Source organism: Salvelinus namaycush, chromosome 4 (assembly GCF_016432855.1).
Source record: "Salvelinus namaycush isolate Seneca chromosome 4, SaNama_1.0, whole genome shotgun sequence".
NCBI lineage: Eukaryota > Metazoa > Chordata > Actinopteri > Salmoniformes > Salmonidae > Salvelinus > Salvelinus namaycush.
The window spans coordinates 17,039,536-17,058,003 of record NC_052310.1 but is presented as its reverse complement, the minus strand read 5'-3'; the positions used below and the strand labels follow the sequence as shown (position 1 = coordinate 17,058,003).

General features: G+C 46.6%; 1 protein-coding gene across 1 annotated transcript in view; it reads right to left on the bottom strand.

Moving 5' to 3' along the window:
- Nucleotides 1-18,127, bottom strand: part of LOC120046236 (katanin-interacting protein-like) — a 29,433-nt gene extending 11,306 nt beyond the window's left edge. The window contains exons 1-19 of the mRNA XM_038991299.1: nucleotides 18,045-18,127; nucleotides 17,482-17,580; nucleotides 14,313-14,392; nucleotides 13,757-13,926; nucleotides 13,227-13,342; nucleotides 12,905-13,006; nucleotides 12,468-12,617; nucleotides 11,668-11,920; nucleotides 11,209-11,349; nucleotides 10,913-11,070; nucleotides 10,556-10,662; nucleotides 9,482-9,578; nucleotides 9,061-9,270; nucleotides 8,222-8,359; nucleotides 6,268-7,123; nucleotides 4,630-5,442; nucleotides 2,959-3,173; nucleotides 2,755-2,830; nucleotides 2,420-2,597 (exon numbers count right to left, since the gene is read on the bottom strand). Coding sequence (XP_038847227.1) covers nucleotides 2,420-2,597; nucleotides 2,755-2,830; nucleotides 2,959-3,173; nucleotides 4,630-5,442; nucleotides 6,268-7,123; nucleotides 8,222-8,359; nucleotides 9,061-9,270; nucleotides 9,482-9,578; nucleotides 10,556-10,662; nucleotides 10,913-11,070; nucleotides 11,209-11,349; nucleotides 11,668-11,920; nucleotides 12,468-12,617; nucleotides 12,905-13,006; nucleotides 13,227-13,342; nucleotides 13,757-13,926; nucleotides 14,313-14,392; nucleotides 17,482-17,493 — 3,872 coding nt within the window. The 5' untranslated portion in view covers nucleotides 17,494-17,580; nucleotides 18,045-18,127. The remainder of the gene's footprint in view (nucleotides 1-2,419; nucleotides 2,598-2,754; nucleotides 2,831-2,958; nucleotides 3,174-4,629; nucleotides 5,443-6,267; nucleotides 7,124-8,221; nucleotides 8,360-9,060; nucleotides 9,271-9,481; nucleotides 9,579-10,555; nucleotides 10,663-10,912; nucleotides 11,071-11,208; nucleotides 11,350-11,667; nucleotides 11,921-12,467; nucleotides 12,618-12,904; nucleotides 13,007-13,226; nucleotides 13,343-13,756; nucleotides 13,927-14,312; nucleotides 14,393-17,481; nucleotides 17,581-18,044) is intronic.
- Nucleotides 18,128-18,468: the final 341 nt, after the last annotated feature.

The following is an 18,468-nucleotide window of genomic DNA, read 5'->3' as shown; positions in this document are numbered from 1 at the left end:
CTGCTGCTTCAAACGCCATGTGACATTGTTTACGTTTTTCAGTGGCCGTTTTGTTGTGCACTGTTGTTGCGCCTACAGAGGGGTATACTACAAAGCAGAATCAACTTTGATAAGCAACCAGAAAAAAACGATTAATTTTATGGCTACTAAAAAAAGCTACTCTTAAGCACTTAAGGCACTGGCCGGCAGGTATATCCTTGTCTCATCGCGCACTAGCGACTCCTGTGGCGGGCCGGGCGCAGTGCACGCTGACCAGGTCGCCAGGTGTACGGTGTTTCCTCCGACACATTGGTGCGGCTGGCTTCCGGGTTGAATGTGCATTGTGTCAAGAAACAGTGCGGCTTGGTTGGGTTTCGGAGGACGCATGGCTCTCGACCTTCGCCTCTCCCGAGTCCGTACGGGAGTTGCAGCGATGAGACAAGACTGTAACTACTACCAATTGGATACCACGAAATTGGGGAGAAAAAAGGGGTAAAAAAAACATTATAATAATAATAACAATTAAAAAAAGATTTTAAAAAGCTACACTTAGATACAGTATGTCTTTTGGTTTGTGAAACTAACTAGACCATTTCCATTTCAAGCTCATCTTTCTACAAAAGAAAAAGTTGTACCAGAATATTTAGGCAAATTGGCTGGCTAACGCCTTGATAGCGGTTTTGTAGTATACCCCTCAGTTCTGAGGACGCACAAAGTTTTCATTTCCCCTCATGTTGCATTTGACATGAAAAGGCAATTTACTGCGACGCGGACACTCCATCTCAGAACCTTGAACGGCAGCTGATGTACACAACCATAACCACCTTGAAACCAAAGCCTACGGCTAAACAAAGCGTCTTTATATTTCAAATCAACAAAGAAACTATTTTTAATTATTTGGATTTTCGACATAACGACTTGATAAACCTAATGTTGACCGATGCACAATGCTGTTGACTGAGTGGGAAAATGTAGCCTGGCTTTGCCATGCATTTCAAATGTCTAAAAAGTTTCCATTTCGTTTTCCACAGTCACTACTGACCCTGACATAATCTGCTCAGACTGCCTCTTGATCCATCCTGATCCAACTCCTGAGAAATGTGCAGTCTTTCTCGCCCAGCTATCAGAAGGCGGCCGGAGATGGGCCGGTCACGGTGGGCCACGACACGGCCGTTCAGAACTACAACAGCGCCAAATACAAGAACCTGAAGCAACACTCGCTTATCAACAAGAAGCGAAAGGAGGACAACATGACCCACCTCAACAACGAGAACCTGGAGAAGCCTCAGTCATGCACCAACCTGTCCACCCTTACCCAGGACCAGTGTCCCCCAGACCTCATCGAGAGCTCCGACAACGCCGCCTCGCCGGTCGAGAAGGCCCCAACACGGCCCCCGACATGCCCAAGAGGGTGATGGTCAAAGCCTTCCTTGGCGAGCTGCTGCGCTGCCTCGGTGAGTTCCTGTGCCAGCACTGCTACCGGCTCCAGAACCTGTCCCCCAACGACCCAGGGCTGTAGCATCAGAGCGTGGACCGCTTTCTGCTCGACCACGGCTGGGGGAACCAGAGCACCCTCACCCCGGCCAACATGGCGTTTAACTATACCGCAAGGTGGTCTCCTCTGAGGCGGGTACGGAGCACCAGCTGCAGGACGTGGTGATCACCTGCCTCTACCTGACCTGCTCCTACATGGGCAACGAGATCTCCTACCCAGTGAGACCCTTCCTGGTGGAGAGCTCCAGGGACATCTCCTGGGACCGCTGCCTGTCCATCATCAACACATCATAATGTGTGCCAACATGCTCCAGATGAACACGGACCAACACTATCTCTTCCGACCTGAAAAACGAGAGCCAGGAGGATGAGAGGAGCCGCTTGCTCATCGGTCTGGACTGGTGAGGGGCCCCGGGAAGAGGGGCCAGAAGAGGGTGGGGGCCTACTCCAGTCTGGTATCTCAAAATGGAGGGAGGGGGACTGGTTGAGGGAGTAGGAAAGGGTAGAGGTGAAGTTTCGATGGGATTCATAGATTATGAGAGTTTATATGAGGGCCTACCAGCCACCCATGACTGTTTTTCTGACTGTCTAAGGTGTGCCTACCACGGAAGGGAGGACGACTACTGCTATATATCGAAACAAAGCTGTAATAAACATTGACATGATAGACACATAAGAGTTGGAGTCAGTTGAATAAAATCCCTTGCAACGCTGTTGTCGTTGACAAGTTAACTAGATCACTTTGGCGTTTCATGTCTTAAAATACATCCTCAGAGGGTACGCAATTAGATCCATCTACATTGTCAGCGTTGTGAGGTCAGAGACACACACACACACACACACACACACACACACACACACACACACACACACACACACACACACACACACACACACACACACACACACACACACACACACACACACACACACACACAGTACTGACTTGTCGAGGGTGCGTGTGTCCTGGCCGTACTCAGGCAGGTCGTTGAGGTCCCGTGGCGAGGCGTCCAACATGGTCAGGTCCAGAGGCAGGCTGTCCCCCTCCTTCCCCACCACCTCTAACCCCGTCAGGCCCACGTAGTGGGAGTCCCCCCATGTCATACTCAACTCTATCCTAAGGCCTGGAAAGAGGGACGGGGGGAAGGGAGAGAAGGAGAGAGAGCTTGGAGGGTCAGTGTGGAACAAGCTGAGCTAGCTATATTTTACAGACATAAAAAGCCTGTATGTAAAATGTGTGAATTGATCATGAATAAGACTAATTTAGAAGGGAGTACTCACACTTTCCATTGTACATTCCTGGGATCTGCTCCAGGGTCTCAGACTGACCAACAACAGGGTTCAGATTGAGGTTTAACTGAAAAATGGCAGTGAATAGAAATCAGAAATGTTAGTGTTGGGCTGGAACAAAACCTGCATGTCCTGTATCAATCAAGGCGTTCCACGTTTACACTGTATAGTCCAAGTCAGTCCGGTCAGACTCACCGTGAGGTCGTCCTCGGGTCTGAAGCCAGCCTGGGTGAAAGGTCTCTCCTCCCCCTCTCCGTCGGCCGTGCGGGGCCTCTGCAGCTCCTCCTCGTATCCAACCAGACCCTCGGAGCCCTTTGCCTCCCCGCAGAACGTCTCGTCGTAGCGAGACATGGCCTCCAGTATCTCATCGTCCGTGGTGAACAAGATGGTGTCCCCGAACTGGTCCAGACCTAAGATGAGAGCAGTGGAGGTTAGTTCTATAATCTAACGTAATAGTTCTAATGTTCTTGTCATTCCCAGATCGCATTTTGGTGATTTAAATAAATTGTGTGGTCATCCTCACAAGTCAAGCCAGTTCTCCATGAAAGCAATTCAGTTCACCTGGAATGGTCTAATACAGACCTTTTTTGAAGGGAATAAACTACACACAGAGGGGCCGTTTCCTGGACACAGATAATGACTAATGGAAGGACAAACTTAATTGCTTTCATGGACGACTGGCTTGAATTGTGCGGATCACCACACCACTTATTTTCATCATGAGCAAAAGCTATTTTCTACCCAAAATTGCAAAGACAATGTTGTGATCTATTTAATAAATACAAGAGACCAGCAACATGGATAAAAGGGTGTGGCAGTAGAAGAAACAGTGGCACCTAGTGGGCAAAACCTTTTTTTCTTCCTTTTTTTCTTCTTCTTTTTTATTTATTTAAATGTTATCCCATTTTCTCCCCAATTTTCGTGGTATCCAATCGCTAGTAATTACTATCTTGTCTCATCGCTACAACTCCCGTACGGGCTCGGGAGAGACGAAGGTCGAAAGCCATGCGTCCTCCGAAGCACAACCCAACCAAGCCGCACTGCTTCTTAACACAGCGCGCCTCCAACCCGGAAGCCAGCCGCACCAATGTGTCGGAGGAAACACCGTGCACCTGGCCCCCTTGGTTAGCGCGCACTGCGCCCGGCCCGCCACAGGAGTCGCTGGAGCGCGATGAGACAAGGATATCCCTACCGGCCAAACTCTCCCTAACCCGGACGACGCTATGCCAATTGTGCGTCGCCCCACGGACCTCCCGGTCGCGGCCGGCTGCGACAGAGCCTGGGCGCGAACCCAGAGACTCTGGTGGCGCAGCTAGCACTGCGGTGCAGTGCCCTAGACCACTGCGCCACCCGGGAGGCAAAACCTGGTATTTTAACACACATTTATGGGGGGAAATGCAAGCGACTTCAACATATAATTTCTCTAAACGGGGGGAAAACAATACCACCCAATTTACTGAGAATACATTACACAGTATGAATAAACAATACTCCAAGCCACAGCTTCATACAACTTGTCAAACATAGAGAACTGATGCTGTATACTGGATGTTGGGGTGGGCTTGGTGTGGGGTTGGGGGGTCAGTGGGTGGCTTAATCATTGTTAAGAGGTTTGGTCCAAATTGGACGTTGGGTACTATATTTATTAAATATTATATGAATCCTATACATTGAAATGGCCAATTTGGGTGTGATCAATTAGTTGAATTTCTCAGAGTTCAAATGTAATGTTGCAAGAGTGCTTATCTTATCCGAAACCATTCAGAACAATTTGAGATGGTGGGTGTCATGGCTTGCTGAAATTAAATAGAACTACCCATTTGGGTGTCATAGGAGAGAGCCTGTCCCTCACTAATGCTCCCCTACCTCCAGACAGAGTCCCTGATGCCTTGGCGATCTCTCCCCTGAAGATGCACCTCCCGTCCAGCAGCATTTCAGCTTCCTTCACCCCCCTGAACGAGTGGATCCTGGACTTGTTGTAGTTCCACACTCTTATCATGGCCACCTGACACGGCCCGGCGAACTCCAAGTAGATCACGTGACTCCTCCCCTGGGTGAAAGGTGCCAACCACAGGTGCATGTCGTCCTGTGTGAGGTTGACGCCATCGATCAGGTTGGTGACCACACGCGGGTCCTTTCCGTAGGCAGGCAGCACGTTAATATCAGGCGGGTCGGCGCGGATGTGGGTGGGAAGGAGGGGCTGACCGCTGGAGCTGAAGACTTCGAGACCGTTGAGGCCCACATAGTGGCGATCGCCCCACGTGGACAAGATGTTAATGACCAGACGTTGACCACGTGGGAGGACCGGAATTTCAAACTCTTCCTCGCGCTCCGGCTCGGCGGAAAGGTCATCCTCTGGGTCATCGCAGAGGCCCCCTTGAGGGGCGGGGGAGGAGAGGTGGGATGAGTTGGGGACGGGGCTGCAGGAGGAGGCTCCTGTGCCAGAGGAGGGGATTATGGCAATAGTGGCGGCTCTGGAGGAACGCTGGAGGAACTCGTCAAAGATGTCGCCCTCGAAGCTCATGTTGGAGATGCGACCACGCTGGCACTGGTTGAACTTGGTGAGGGAGTCCCAGGACTCCATGAGGGTGTCGTCATGGTCCTGCTGGCTGCGGAGATGGGCCCGGGGGGTACGCTGCTGCCTCCGGTTGCTGCTGCCCGATACTGAACCTGGCTCCTCTGTGGAATCAACACACACACTCTCATGTTACCTCAAAGGCAGTGCAGAGTACATAATAAAAGTGTAGTTAAGAGCAATAGGGAAGAAAGCAAGGTCATTTTGGGCCCGTTTTATACATTATAGCACTACTCTATATAATTTTGAGAGCAGGATTTATACTACTAAAGTTATGGCTCGCAATAACCTTTTTTTTTTTTTATATATATTTTTTTTTACATATTCCAGGTATGTAGAAGATAAAAGTCATGGTAATGTTGATGTCATTTTCACACTGAATAGCCCAGCTCCGACAGCTGGTGTGATGCTAGTCAAAGAGTCTTTGACCCACTTCAGGGTGATATGTCCACAATAGATATTGTCAGAGCCAGCTGGCATGTGCCTTGTGTGTTTCCAGATCGGGGGGGGGGGGGGGTGACCCATAACTAGAGGGTCTGGCTGGAAGTCTGTTGTCAGGGAGATAAAGATTATTATAGGATGTAGATTTGATGCAGCAATCTGTCTGCTCTATAATCTTATTTAGGGACAAACAAAGATATGTCTGGTTCTGCCGTTGACACGAACATTGGGAAACTAATGTCAGATCCCGAGGGGGGGGGGGGGGGGATCATTATTGAGTTGCAGAACTAAGGCAAGTAGACAAACAGTCTCCCACTAGAGATCATTCTGTCTGACCTTAAGACGGTTACATGAATTCAAATGAACATCTCGTCTCTTTCCTGCACAGCGCAGTATGCAGAGTAGATAATAGAGCTGCAAAAGTATGGAAAGGTATGGAATGGATCACAACAGGTACGAGCACATAGCATACACACTGGGTTAGCTACCTATGGACAGTCCAATGGCTCCATGCTGGTGCTCCACTGCTGGTTTGCTGCTGGTACTACTAGTGTTATTGTGCCTGGCTGAGCTCCTACGTCCACTAACAGGCTGGTCCTGGCGCTGCTGGTCACTCAGCTCCTCCAGCAGGTCACCTCCGAGGTCCAGAGAGTCTGCACTCCCCTGGCCCCCGTTCACCGTCCTCTCCACCCCCTGACACACCCTCCCCGGGTTACAGCCCAGCTCCGGGAGCACCGAGGAGGATTGGGGGAGGGGAGGTTTGGACTCCACAGATTGCTGGGGAACTAGCCAGAGGGGCCTCTCCCTCCCAGCCTCGCAGCCCTCGGGGGCGCTCCGGGCCAGGGGCTGTAGCCACTGGGGAGTCCTGGAGGAGGAAGGCTGGGTGGTGACTGTGCGCTCTGTGGGTTGACCCGACTGCTCCAGCTGCTGTTTCAGAGGGGGGTGGGGGAGGTCCAGTTCCGGTGGGTCCATGTCAAAGGAGTCCTTCTGTAGGGGACGGTGTGTAGACGTGGGGGTGACGGGGTTGTACGTTTTATCCTCTAAGTCTATTCTGACCTGGGCTAGCCCCTCAGCGAGAGAGAGTCCGTGGTTGGGGTCACGATGGTGCCCTCCGTTGTTCCCCTCCACGCTCCTGTCATAATGGCGCTGTGGGCTGGCGCCACAGAGACCGTGTCCGGACGCCATGGGGCTGGGAGAGAAAGATTCTGGAACTTGGAGTGCCTGGAGGGCAATGCTGGTGCTGTAGTCGAAAACCTGGTTGCCACAGCCCTTGTCCAGCTCGCCTTCGAACACCAGCGTACTGTTGAGGTAAAGATTCACATGCCGGGCGCCAATGTCCAGGTCCTGAAAAAGAACAGTACGGCTATTTCAGGCTCTAAGCAGGGCAATATTTAGTTAATGCATTGATATCATGTAAGAAAATAAACCTTAAAACAAACTCCAAGTCAAATACATGAAAAAAAAAAAAGGAAATGCAGAGGTGAAGAGGGAAACGTCAAAGAGCTGGAATATTCAAGTTACCATGACATCGCTAGATCAACATTGAAACTGAAAGTGATACCGTACTTTTAACCAAGGAGCTTCCTCGTTGTAGGCCCCAATGTTCATACATAGCTGGGGGAAACGAAGCTAACCGTGCAGACATAGTCAACTGTAAAGCTAAACGTAAGTAGCCTCCTTACCAACACACAGACAGACATAGTGGATGGCTAAAACCAGACTCAAATCTCCTCAGTCCCTGCTCATTAAATCAGTGCATCTCCACCCACTGGATCAAACTGTATCACACTGCTCCTTACCTCGCAGCTTAAAACACACCACCGGTACCCTAACAACAGACTCAATGAACAGAGACACTGTTAATATCAACCCATAACATCCATAGTTCCAGGCAGACCCCTGGTTGCCTGGGCTTCGTGCCCCGTCAGTCCCGTTTGTGACAGCAGCAGGCCGGGAGGCAGAAGCAGTAACCCGGGCGTCCCTTCACTAATCCTCCAGGGTTAATCTCTCACTGTTCCACATTTGGACTGACTGGCAGCTCACGCAGCCACTGGTTAAACACAACTACCCTCCCTCCTAAAGCCTGCTGCCAATATGGTGGTCACCCTCTAGAATGACTGGGGCTGGCTGAAGCAAGCTGGATTTATGAGCAACTGTTAACAAATGATGGAGTGCATTTTGGTAACCCCGGAACTAGGACTGGCGTGATGAACCAATCAGAGGCTGCATATGTAAGTAAGGGTTGCACACACAGTACGTGCTAACAACTTAAGTACCATTTCTACCAGATTCCATTCAAATCTTCACCTAACGCAACCCTTTTCACTAGAACTGGCAACCTACCGGCAACCTCTGTCGCAAAGGCTCGGGCCAAAAGTAGTGCACGACATAAGGAGAAATAGGGTGCCATTTCATACTCAACCTGTCAGTCTGGTCTCTTACATTGATGCTCTTGTTGTAGTTCCAGATCTTGATCCGGGATATCTGAAAGTCCGGAGCGCGCTCCGTGTTCCTGATGATGAAGTAGAGCTGGACCGGAGGATGGAAAGGACAGGCCCACATATGACGCTCCTTCGTGGTCTGGCGGTCAAAACAATACGCAACAACATATAGAGAAAAGCAGTCCGTTTAAGTCAGAAAATAGATGAATACCTTCCCTTAAAATGACCAGAGACCCAATATAATCCGGTAACACTTTGAAGACCCTCTTCCCAAAGTATAAGTCCCAAGCCACGCTAGTCCGGCGGCCCATTGTGACATAGCTATTTCTTTTTTATTTATTTATTTATTTAACCTTGTTTGTAGCTACACCGTCCGCGGGGGACGACCGCGCACCTCCCCAAGATTCCCAACCAATGTGGCTCCTCGTACGCGTCTTCTATTCATTTGAATGGGGTCACGGTTGGAGAAATAGCTTGAGCCGCACTGAGAGTTCGGAAAGCATGAAAGGCAACGGTCCAATATTCTAGAACATCTCCGTGTGGACATACACATTTTGGACTATGATCAGCGCTTAAACGGGTATAAAGCGTATTTATAGCACCAATGCAAAATGCTTTGTCATGCACGACATAGGCTAATAACAGCTCATAAGCTGTCTCATGATTCCTTATGTGTTCTAATGCCTTTATAGTGGATTACGAAGAGGGTATCTACTCATAGGAAGTGTCACCAAAAATCCCTCTAAAATGATGCATGAATAGTAAATACAATGCACCAAGACCTTTCCAAATAGTTCAATTAGTGTTATCAGAAAGGCTTGGGGGCAGAGCTCAACTCACCTTAGGTTTCCCGTTGACCAGCGCTCCAAGGTTCCCAGGGTAGTCGGCGTTCCGGATGTCCAGGTCGTGTGGCGACACGTACAGCTTCCTGTTCCCTGGGCCGAAGAACTGCATCTCCGTCAGCCCCACCTGGCCCCTGTTCCCCCAGTTACTTAGGATCTCCATGGTGACGTATACGGTGGGCGGTGCCTCGGCCGAGACGCGCCTCTTCTGCCACCATGACAACAGCAGAGCTTCATGAGTCAAGTCAAGCCGTCACTTCATACAGTGTATTCTTAGCATCATAAAAATATAATTAGAACGCTGGTAGATCTCTCTTTGTGTGTGTCTCTCTCGCTCTATGTTTAGCCTCACTGTTTGTCTCACCTAGTTGTTTTACGCTTAGTCATTCCTAGCCCTGGTATTTGATGGAGTGACTCACCGGTGGTTTGCTATTGTCTGTCTTCACTGTCTGAGGGCTGTCAAAGTTTGTGCCTGCCTCCAGTTTCTCCAACGCCTTCAGTAGTCTCTGCTGTTGCCTGGAAGAAAATGATTAGTCATCAATTGTATTGTGTCTTTCACCACATCAATAGTCTTTGACCTTGCTCTCGGTGATCATCTATGGAAATGTATGCACGGTCACTGACAGTTATTGAAGACTCCCCACAGCTTTGTTGACTAAACCCGCTTCAAGGTCAGAGAGGTTAGGTTACCACCGACACGTTTCTGATTGTTAGAGAGCCTCGGTCGGAGGTATACCGTTACTGGTGCTCTTGCGCCGGCCATCCAAGACGTACTGCATTACCACAAGTTTTTTGTTACTGTACTGCAGAGTCTGTACATGGCGTTCTCATCCCAGCAAGGGAAAGCACATAGTACACAGGCATGAGGGAGTTAGCGATGCCAGTGTCATTCTAAACTGTCACCAGACAAGACTACATTTGGCCGCATCCCGATATCCATACCTTATAGATGGTTTCTTTCTCTGTAGTATGCTAGTGTGGACACTATTGGAACATAGCCATTCAATGTTTTTTTCCTTTGTGATAGTCAAAGGATTAGTATAGACCCAGATATGGACCGCGAGCCCATTCAAAGCGGCCTGCGGGTGGTTTGAGTAAAAAAATAAAAAAAACATCAGTCTACATTAAAATGACTCAAACCAAACCGTAACTGTGTAGAAATGATATTGGACTTACATTTATAAAGTCTCTACCCTCTTTCCAGGTTGGCTAAGAATCACCAAAACGAAAGCTGAATAGTCAGGGAGCATCGAAAATTTAAAAAAACGACGGATAGATGACTATTTTTTGCACATTTTGAGAAAATATAACACATTTCCAGTGCGGCTCTCCGGACCTCGGTGAAGCCCGAATGCGGCCCACGGGGCAAAATGAGGTTGACACCCCTGGTATAGAGATAGTAACTTCCCTTTTCCTCTCCATATAGTGGTTAAGGATCAACACCTAACGCATAGTGTGCAATGACACTAGCGTGTAACGTTGCAATACAATACCTGGGACCCATGAGGGTAATTCTCTGCATGGCTCTGGTCACCCCACTTTCATCTTTGTCGTCATCGTCGTCACGCAGCAAGCCGTTCATCATCTGGTGTCCTCTCACCTGTGGATTTAGAATGGAGGAGCACAATGGAGTTAGATTTAAGATAGGGTGGTAGCCTAACCAGGTTCAACTGAAGGTAGAAAAGATTAGAAAATAAGAGAGATAGGGATAGGCTAGGATGTAAAACATGAATCATTACAGCAGACAGATTAGAAGAATACAACACAACCAACTAGAGGACCCAGAACAGCACACCCCTGATTGTGCCTATAGATATAGAATTACATTCTATGGTTGTTTTCTATCCTACCGGGGTGCTTCTGAAGGCCCTGGGCTCGGGGCTCTGCAGTGGGCTGTTCTCGATCTGCAGGGCCTGGAGCACCCTGCACGCCGTCTCCTCCGAGTCGCGCTCCTCTTGGGAGGCCTTCCTCGCTGCAGACAGGGGGCGCTCTACGCGACTCCTCGGCACTGAGAGAGAGAGGGTGGGGGAAGAGAGAGAGAGAGAGAGAGAGAGAGAAAGAGAGGGGGTTGGGGGGGAAGTGAGTCATACTCTTGAGGCCTCTTAGGTTTATGAATGACACGCATACAGGGAAGAACAGAACATACGTTGAGGATCTCTGCCATCCCTGCACTCCTTTGAAGAGGGCCTGTCCAGAGTTTTGCTCTTCACCGGCAGAGGCTTGGTGGGGACGTAGGCTTCCATGTTGTCTTTCCTCTTGGCCGACAGCGAACGCTCGATCTTACGGCCTGCAACATAATGGAGGAAACGTCTAAGAAAGGTAAAGGAATAGAGACAACCTGAAGCAAATTCCGGGCTGCATCTCAATAAAATCTCTTAACAGGCGTCTTCTACATGTCTCCTCCCCTTCAACTGCAATGACATCAAACATCTGCATGGGTAAATCCTAAGTAGGCATCCAACATATTGCTTTCACCTATCCTATCATTTAAGATCAGTGCAAATGAAGGGGGGGGACAAGGAAAGGAAGCCACTATAGTTGAATGTTAAGATGCATCCCTGGCTGCATAACATGAATATATTGTCATCCGTATTGCTGGGAGTACCTTTAGGAGAGGGCCCAAAGTCCAACACCATGAGCTCTGCAGGGTCGCGAAGGCAGCCTTTGGGCCCAGTTACTCGCGGATGGCTCGTGTCAGCAGATGTTTTGTTGGAGGAGGGAGGCAGGCCTAGCTCCTCCAGGCTCTCCGTGCTCTCCTCCCTCTCGATCTGCTCCTCCACCCACTCCTCGTCCGACTCTTCCCCCGCCGACCCCCTGCTGCTCCTCAGCACGCTCACCTCCAGGCTCCGTCGAAGCACCTGAGCAGCAAAAAACACCAAGGGTATGTTCAAATGAGTTGAAACGGAAATGGAAACTGGTCTTCTTATCAGACAACCACGGGCTTTTCCTCCTCAGTTTCAAAAATGTTTTCATCACGTTTTGTGACCAAAATGAAAACTACTCAGCTCTCACCCTCACGCCACTGCACCATATGTAACACAAACAAGGTTAACACTGAGCTATAACGCAGGTTGAAGAAACAGGGCCGTTACACATTTTATGTGCCTTGATTTATATTGCTTTGAAGGGAATGTCTGCTTGGCGTAAGAGGAAATTTAAAAAAGTTGTAAATTAAGTCAGCACTCTCTGGATAGAATTCAATGATTTACTGCGTCATGTAATCTGGCGAGATGGAAATGATGAAGATGGCTGTATTTCTTGCACTTTGGTAGCCTGGATCAGTGTCTTGAATACGCTACAGTATCTTAGGGAGCGAGAAGAGGAGAAAAAGGAAAACGAGAAGAGGGAGAGAGAGAGAGAGAAGAGGGCCGCGGAGGAGGGAGAGAAAAACAGTTGACCTCTCACCTTGACCTCGTCGATGTTGAGTAGGACCCGTTCGCTTTGATGTTCAGGCTCCGTCTGGCTACCTCCTCGGCCATCAGCCCTGGAGCCAAACGAACGTGACACCTTACAGGAGTCTCGCGGGGGGCTACGAGGAGAACGGGGAATCGACCGCTGGAGAGGCACAGGGTGAAGACAGAGCAGAGTGAGATGCAAATCATGCAAACTCAGGCTGACTGCTGTATTTGACATCGAAATATGCTGAAGAACAGTGCACAGCCACGCACGCATGAGCCTGGTGGGAATTATATATAATATATACCATTTAGCAGACGCTTTTATCCAAAGCCACTTACAGTCATGCGGTCATACATTTTACGCATTGGGTGGTCCCGGGAATTGAACGTTACAAGCGCTATGCAGCTGAGCTACAAAGGACCGTTGTTCTCTTCCTACTGTACCTCCATCTCTATACTGTCGTAGGGTTCAAAGTCTTCAGAGTACCGTCTCTCTGGAGAGATCCGCAAACAGGATCCCTGTTCTGTTCGAATATTGACCGACTTCTGCAAAGACGAAAATAGAACACTATTCAAAACACATACACTACATTCTATTCCATTTGTGACAACCCATGTCTGTGAGCGTTGATTCGTTCACTAAATCTATTCAACCACAACAGGGTTGTCGGCGTCACCCATTAGACGTAGAATGACCAGATACTATAGAAATAGAATGACTAGACATTCTCTTTCAAAAGGTGTAGACTAACTAGACTGGCGGTACCTGAACCCATTCTCTCCTCTGCACTTCTCCCGGGGCGGTGTGGCTCCGCTTGCTGCTGTTCACCTCCAGATCGTAGGTCTCCTCCTCTGCTAGCTGCAAACCCCTTCTGGAGGCATCTGGCGATGAGTCAGAGAAAGCGAGAACACAGACACTGCACATGAGCAGTCAAGTCCGCCCTCGAAGGAAGAGGAAAACCAGACACAGATGGTTCCATAACAAACAGAGGAGGGGAAAATGGCCGCTGGTTTACAACTGTCACTTATTGTCATTTGTTCAACGGCCGTGGGCATAGGATTATACTATGCTAAATGCTAACTGAGGGACGGGGTTGGTGTTCAGGGATGCCACAAACATTAGCTTAGTCATAAAGTAGTAACAAACAGGGACATAATCTACAATAGCCTAACAAGGACGTAGTACTGTAGCAGAGATGGGTTGTAGTCTATACTCAGTTGCTGATGGGACACTGAAATAATATATTTTAGTGCTAAGTTGTTGGCGGATTTATTTTAGTCCTGCATGCTGCGTACCAGCTGTGTGTGTAGCTCTCAGAGCCGGCGGTGGCGAGGTGACAGACTTCTGGCAGGGTCTCTTGGTCTGCTTGCTAGCATTAGCGCCGTTCAAATAGATGGAGAAGCCCTGCTCCAGACGCTCTAGCTCGATCTCCTTGGGCTCTTTAGTTTTCAGTCTCTTTAAGATCCTATGGGTCAAAGGTCAACTCATCACTAGAAAATACACACATTTTCATATAAAAGAGGTTTATGAATCTACACTTGAAAATGAGATGAAAAAAACATGTTTTAAGTCTGTTTCCATGGTTTTTGTATGCATGTGAGAGCATTATATTATATATGCAAGCAGGTCAAACGAGCGAAGCCTACTCCATGGAAACCAAATTGTCCTCACACAGTTTGCATGTCGGTATCACTCATACATCATTGGTGTCATTCAATCTCTCAGCACGAGGAACCAACCAAAGTCTACCCTATATGTGTGAGTATAAGCCTATTGACAGTCAGCTACTGTGTCCTCTCAGCGTAACCGGAGCTGCCTCTCCCAAAGGCCCGTGCCTGCCTCACAGTTCACCTGTTTTTGTGCTGAAGGGCGATTAAATATTCATCCAGTATCTCTTCAGCAGCCAAGCCTCCCTGACACCTCTGGTTCTCCTTCACAGATAGGTAGACAACAACAGGAAGCAGTGTCAGACAGAGAAGCCATGCGAAGACGTACAGTATCACAATACACCGGGTCATGCTGCAGTGATTATTTTGAGAAGAGGTGCAGAGTCTTGAATCAAGCTAAATCATTAACCCTGTTTATTGTCATAGCCTAGCAACCAGCCTTCAAATTGAGTAAATACGACCCATGGTTGAGATGACACGTTGAAATCTTGACAAATAGTGTCGGCGTAATCTTTGGTTATCGAAATGGAAATCCACAAATTCTTATTTCGGTTAAAAGTCCATACAAATGACTTCATACTCATCATTAGCATGGAGTTAATTAATAAGAGATTGGCCCTAAATTCAATTGGTTTATTGTAAGACTCATGCGTTACACAAGAAACACTAAAATACTGCAATATGTTTACTTACCATAGACATAACATTGAAAGACAGAAAGGATGTTTTGGTAGCAAGTGTAGTGTGAACTCTATAGTCATGCGCTCAGTCTACTGAAGTTGAAATGTGATGAGAAAAACAAAAACAGATAGTGTCAAATGATAAGATAACTTCAACCATTTTGAATGGGAGTATGTTTAGCATCAGACTGCATCTTTGAAATGAAGATAATGGATAGGCTATGAGGATTGTATTCTGGGTTGAGTATTGACAATAGCAAGACATTTAATATAACCAAGCTAGCAAATTCACAGGCTCATGCAGGTTGTGAAAGGGCGATTCCACGCCAGCGTAGGTAGAAAATATTTTGGGTTATTTCAGATTGTTCTGTCAATTCTCACATAGAAACTTCATTGCGAGGGATGTTTGAAATGCTTTTTATATTTGTCTCACAAACCATTTTGTGCCCATTTTAGACCTATACATGCCTCTTGTAAGACCTTATGATCCATGAACTGTACATGATACAGACAACCTCATGGTCTCATTATACTCCTTATAGTGTGTTCTCAAATATGGAGTGTCTAGATTCTGAAATACACATTTTCACATTAATTTATTCAACATTATAAACATTAATAACAATATTACCCTCAAAAGTACCGTTTTGGATTTTGAGAATTTAAAGACATTGTTTGGAACAATATACCCTATGAACACATTTCCAGAGTGGGCTCTCTGCTCATTCTGAAGTTATGATCAATTTTATGAGCACCATCAACACACTGAATGGGAAAATGTATTAAAAAAGAACTCTGCTGGTGATTTGCAATCCTAAAGGAGGGCTGTGACTGGTTAATTTTTATTTGACCTTTATTTAACTAGGCAAGTCAGTTAAGAACAAATTCTTACTTCAAATTCCTGTGGGTTAACTGCCTTGTTCAGGGGCAGAACGACAGATTTTTACCTTGTCAGCTCGGGGATTCGATCTTGCAACCTTCCGGTTACTAGTCCAACGCTCTAACCACTAGGCTACCTACTGCCTTAGGTGAATGACCTAATGACCTATTAAAATTACCAGAGAGCCCACTCTGGAAATTTGACATGTTTGAAGAGTAGCCTATATTGTTCTTAACAATATGTCTAAAAATATGAAAAATCTAAAAGGGCACTTTTGAGATACAGTATTACCATTTTTTATGTTGAATAAATTAATGTGATTTTTCCCCCTTCAGAATCTAGACATACTCTAAGGAGTATAACAACACCAATATGTTGTCTGTATCATGTATGGTTCACAGATTTGTGATACAAAATGTAAAAAGCATGTCGAACATTCTTCCTTCCAATGAAGTGTTGATGTAAGAATTGCCAGAACAATCAGAGATACCAAAAATATTTTCGGCCTATGCTGGCATGGAATCACCCGAAAAGGGGATGAAATCCCTAGCTCTCTTACATAAGTCTAGCAGCCAACTAGGCTTCAACATCTGCAGGAGCACTGGAGGAAGAGGGGGAAAGGTGAAGGAAGAAAAGAGAACAGCAGAATAGATGCACTATATGACTACAACCAGAATCTGGTCTTGCAGGAGATGTTGATGTGGCGAATCTCCTTTAAACCCAGGAAGCAGCGGCCATTCAACAGCTTTTCAAGCTTAACAATGTCAAAATACGTTTGTTACTGACCAAATATGGTGTTTCGATTAGCAACTATCCTAATTTACTGCCGTCACGGATGGTATGTACTTCCATAAAAGGTCCAAGTAAAAAAGTTACATGCAACCGAAATAGAATGCTTCTTCGACAACTCCAATGTATTGATTGAGATGTTGTAGCATTCCGAGATCCTTTGGATGTGAGTGATTGGAGGTGCCAAAAAGGTATTTTTTTTCCGGTTGCTTGTACATTTTTACTTAAACCTTTTTTGGAACTACATACCCGCTGTGGTGGCAACACACGACTATAGGTGGTAATCAAAACTCCATATTTGGTGCGTAATGAATGCATTTTAACATTAATAAGCTTGAAAAGCTGGTGAATGGCAAATTGAATAGCTGCTTCCTGGGCTTAAAAGGAGATTCACCATAAAGCCAGATTCTGGTTCATATATGACTATGTTATAACAGGTGCAATACTGACTTTGGCAAGTGACCATGTAGGCAATCTATTGAAAAGAGGGTTATTCGCACACCTTATGTAATTCCAGATCCATATAATACTTTTTTTAAAGAAACTCCAGCAGACTGGCATCCTTGTATGCACCAAACATCGAATCAATTGAAATCCATAAACCACATTATGGAGCGAGCATAGGCTACAAGAACGCGTGTACCCCACCCCGGCTAATATAATCATAATAAAATACCCAAAATACTAAATGTGCTCGAGTTTGTCACAACGTAGGTAATCAAATCATAAAAAAATAATGTCGTAAAGAGGCACAGACATGACATCAACAAACCTAAAAACGTTTTATTCATCCTTTTAATATTTGTCAGGATATGCATCTCTTTTACAAGGCTCCCTCTGCCCCTGACCAAAATCCCCCACCTTAGAGGTGGGGAGTAGGCACATAAATCAAGCTTCATGGCAGTGAGACGCAAAGCCATCCCTTTTTGTAGTGGACGTCTATCCACATGACCTCAGCTACTGTGTTCTCCAATTATTTGAATATAAAATAAAACGGAACTCACCACTTTATCCATTGTGGGATCACAGACACTGGTTTTCACATAGCCCTAATTCCACATTTTGAGAGGATGTCAATCCACGATGGTTTTCTAAATTCAACTCTGTAGCAAGGAAATAGAAATGAACCGAGATTATGACCTTTTTATGAGGACCGTCCGACAGCAATGTTGCCGCACCCGAAATATATTTTTTCCCCGCATAAGAAAAAACTGCACGCCGCTGCTAAAATTCTGGCCCTGGCTACATTTTTGGTCATTGTTACAACGGCAGTTTTTTGCATTTCACATACATTTCAACAATGCACTCCAGATGTTGAAGTTAGCTCACTCGGTGAATTAAGAAACATAGCTAGCTAGATAATCAGCTTTATTTGTGCAGGCTATGCAGCTAGGAAGTCGGCGCTAGCTAACGTTAGCTGATGTTGCTGGCTGCAGGAATAAACTGTAGCTAAACTAGCCAGCTAAGCTAACGAATGACTAGGCTAAGGTAGTTTACCACTCATCATTTTTATCAACTTCCTGTTTTTAGACAATATAAACTTTGGTTAAATGGTTTAAATACTCACAATCCATATATATTTACACGGGTATTTTTAACGCCGTTTCTCGACATCAGATGAAGTTTCCGATTCTCATGTGTCCAGTGTTGTTGATAACAGTGGATGCTGGTTACCAGGAGAAACATCCACCAATAGCAAAAGCCCCTGTGTTGGACACACCCCCTGAGGAGGAGGACCATGTTTTGTGTACACTGCCTGCCTAAAGCAAATACACTACAGCAGAGCGAGAAATACTGTACTTTGCCCAGCAACCCCTACTAACCATAATAGATTATACTCTATTATGGCCATATCAGAGCTACAATTTTCGCAATTTTCTCAAACTTCACCAGGGTATCAATAAAAAGTTATATTTCTAAAGAAAAACATTTTGTTTGAAAAGTAGAAACCAGGGCAAGGAGCATCCTGGTACATATTAGAAAACAGCAGA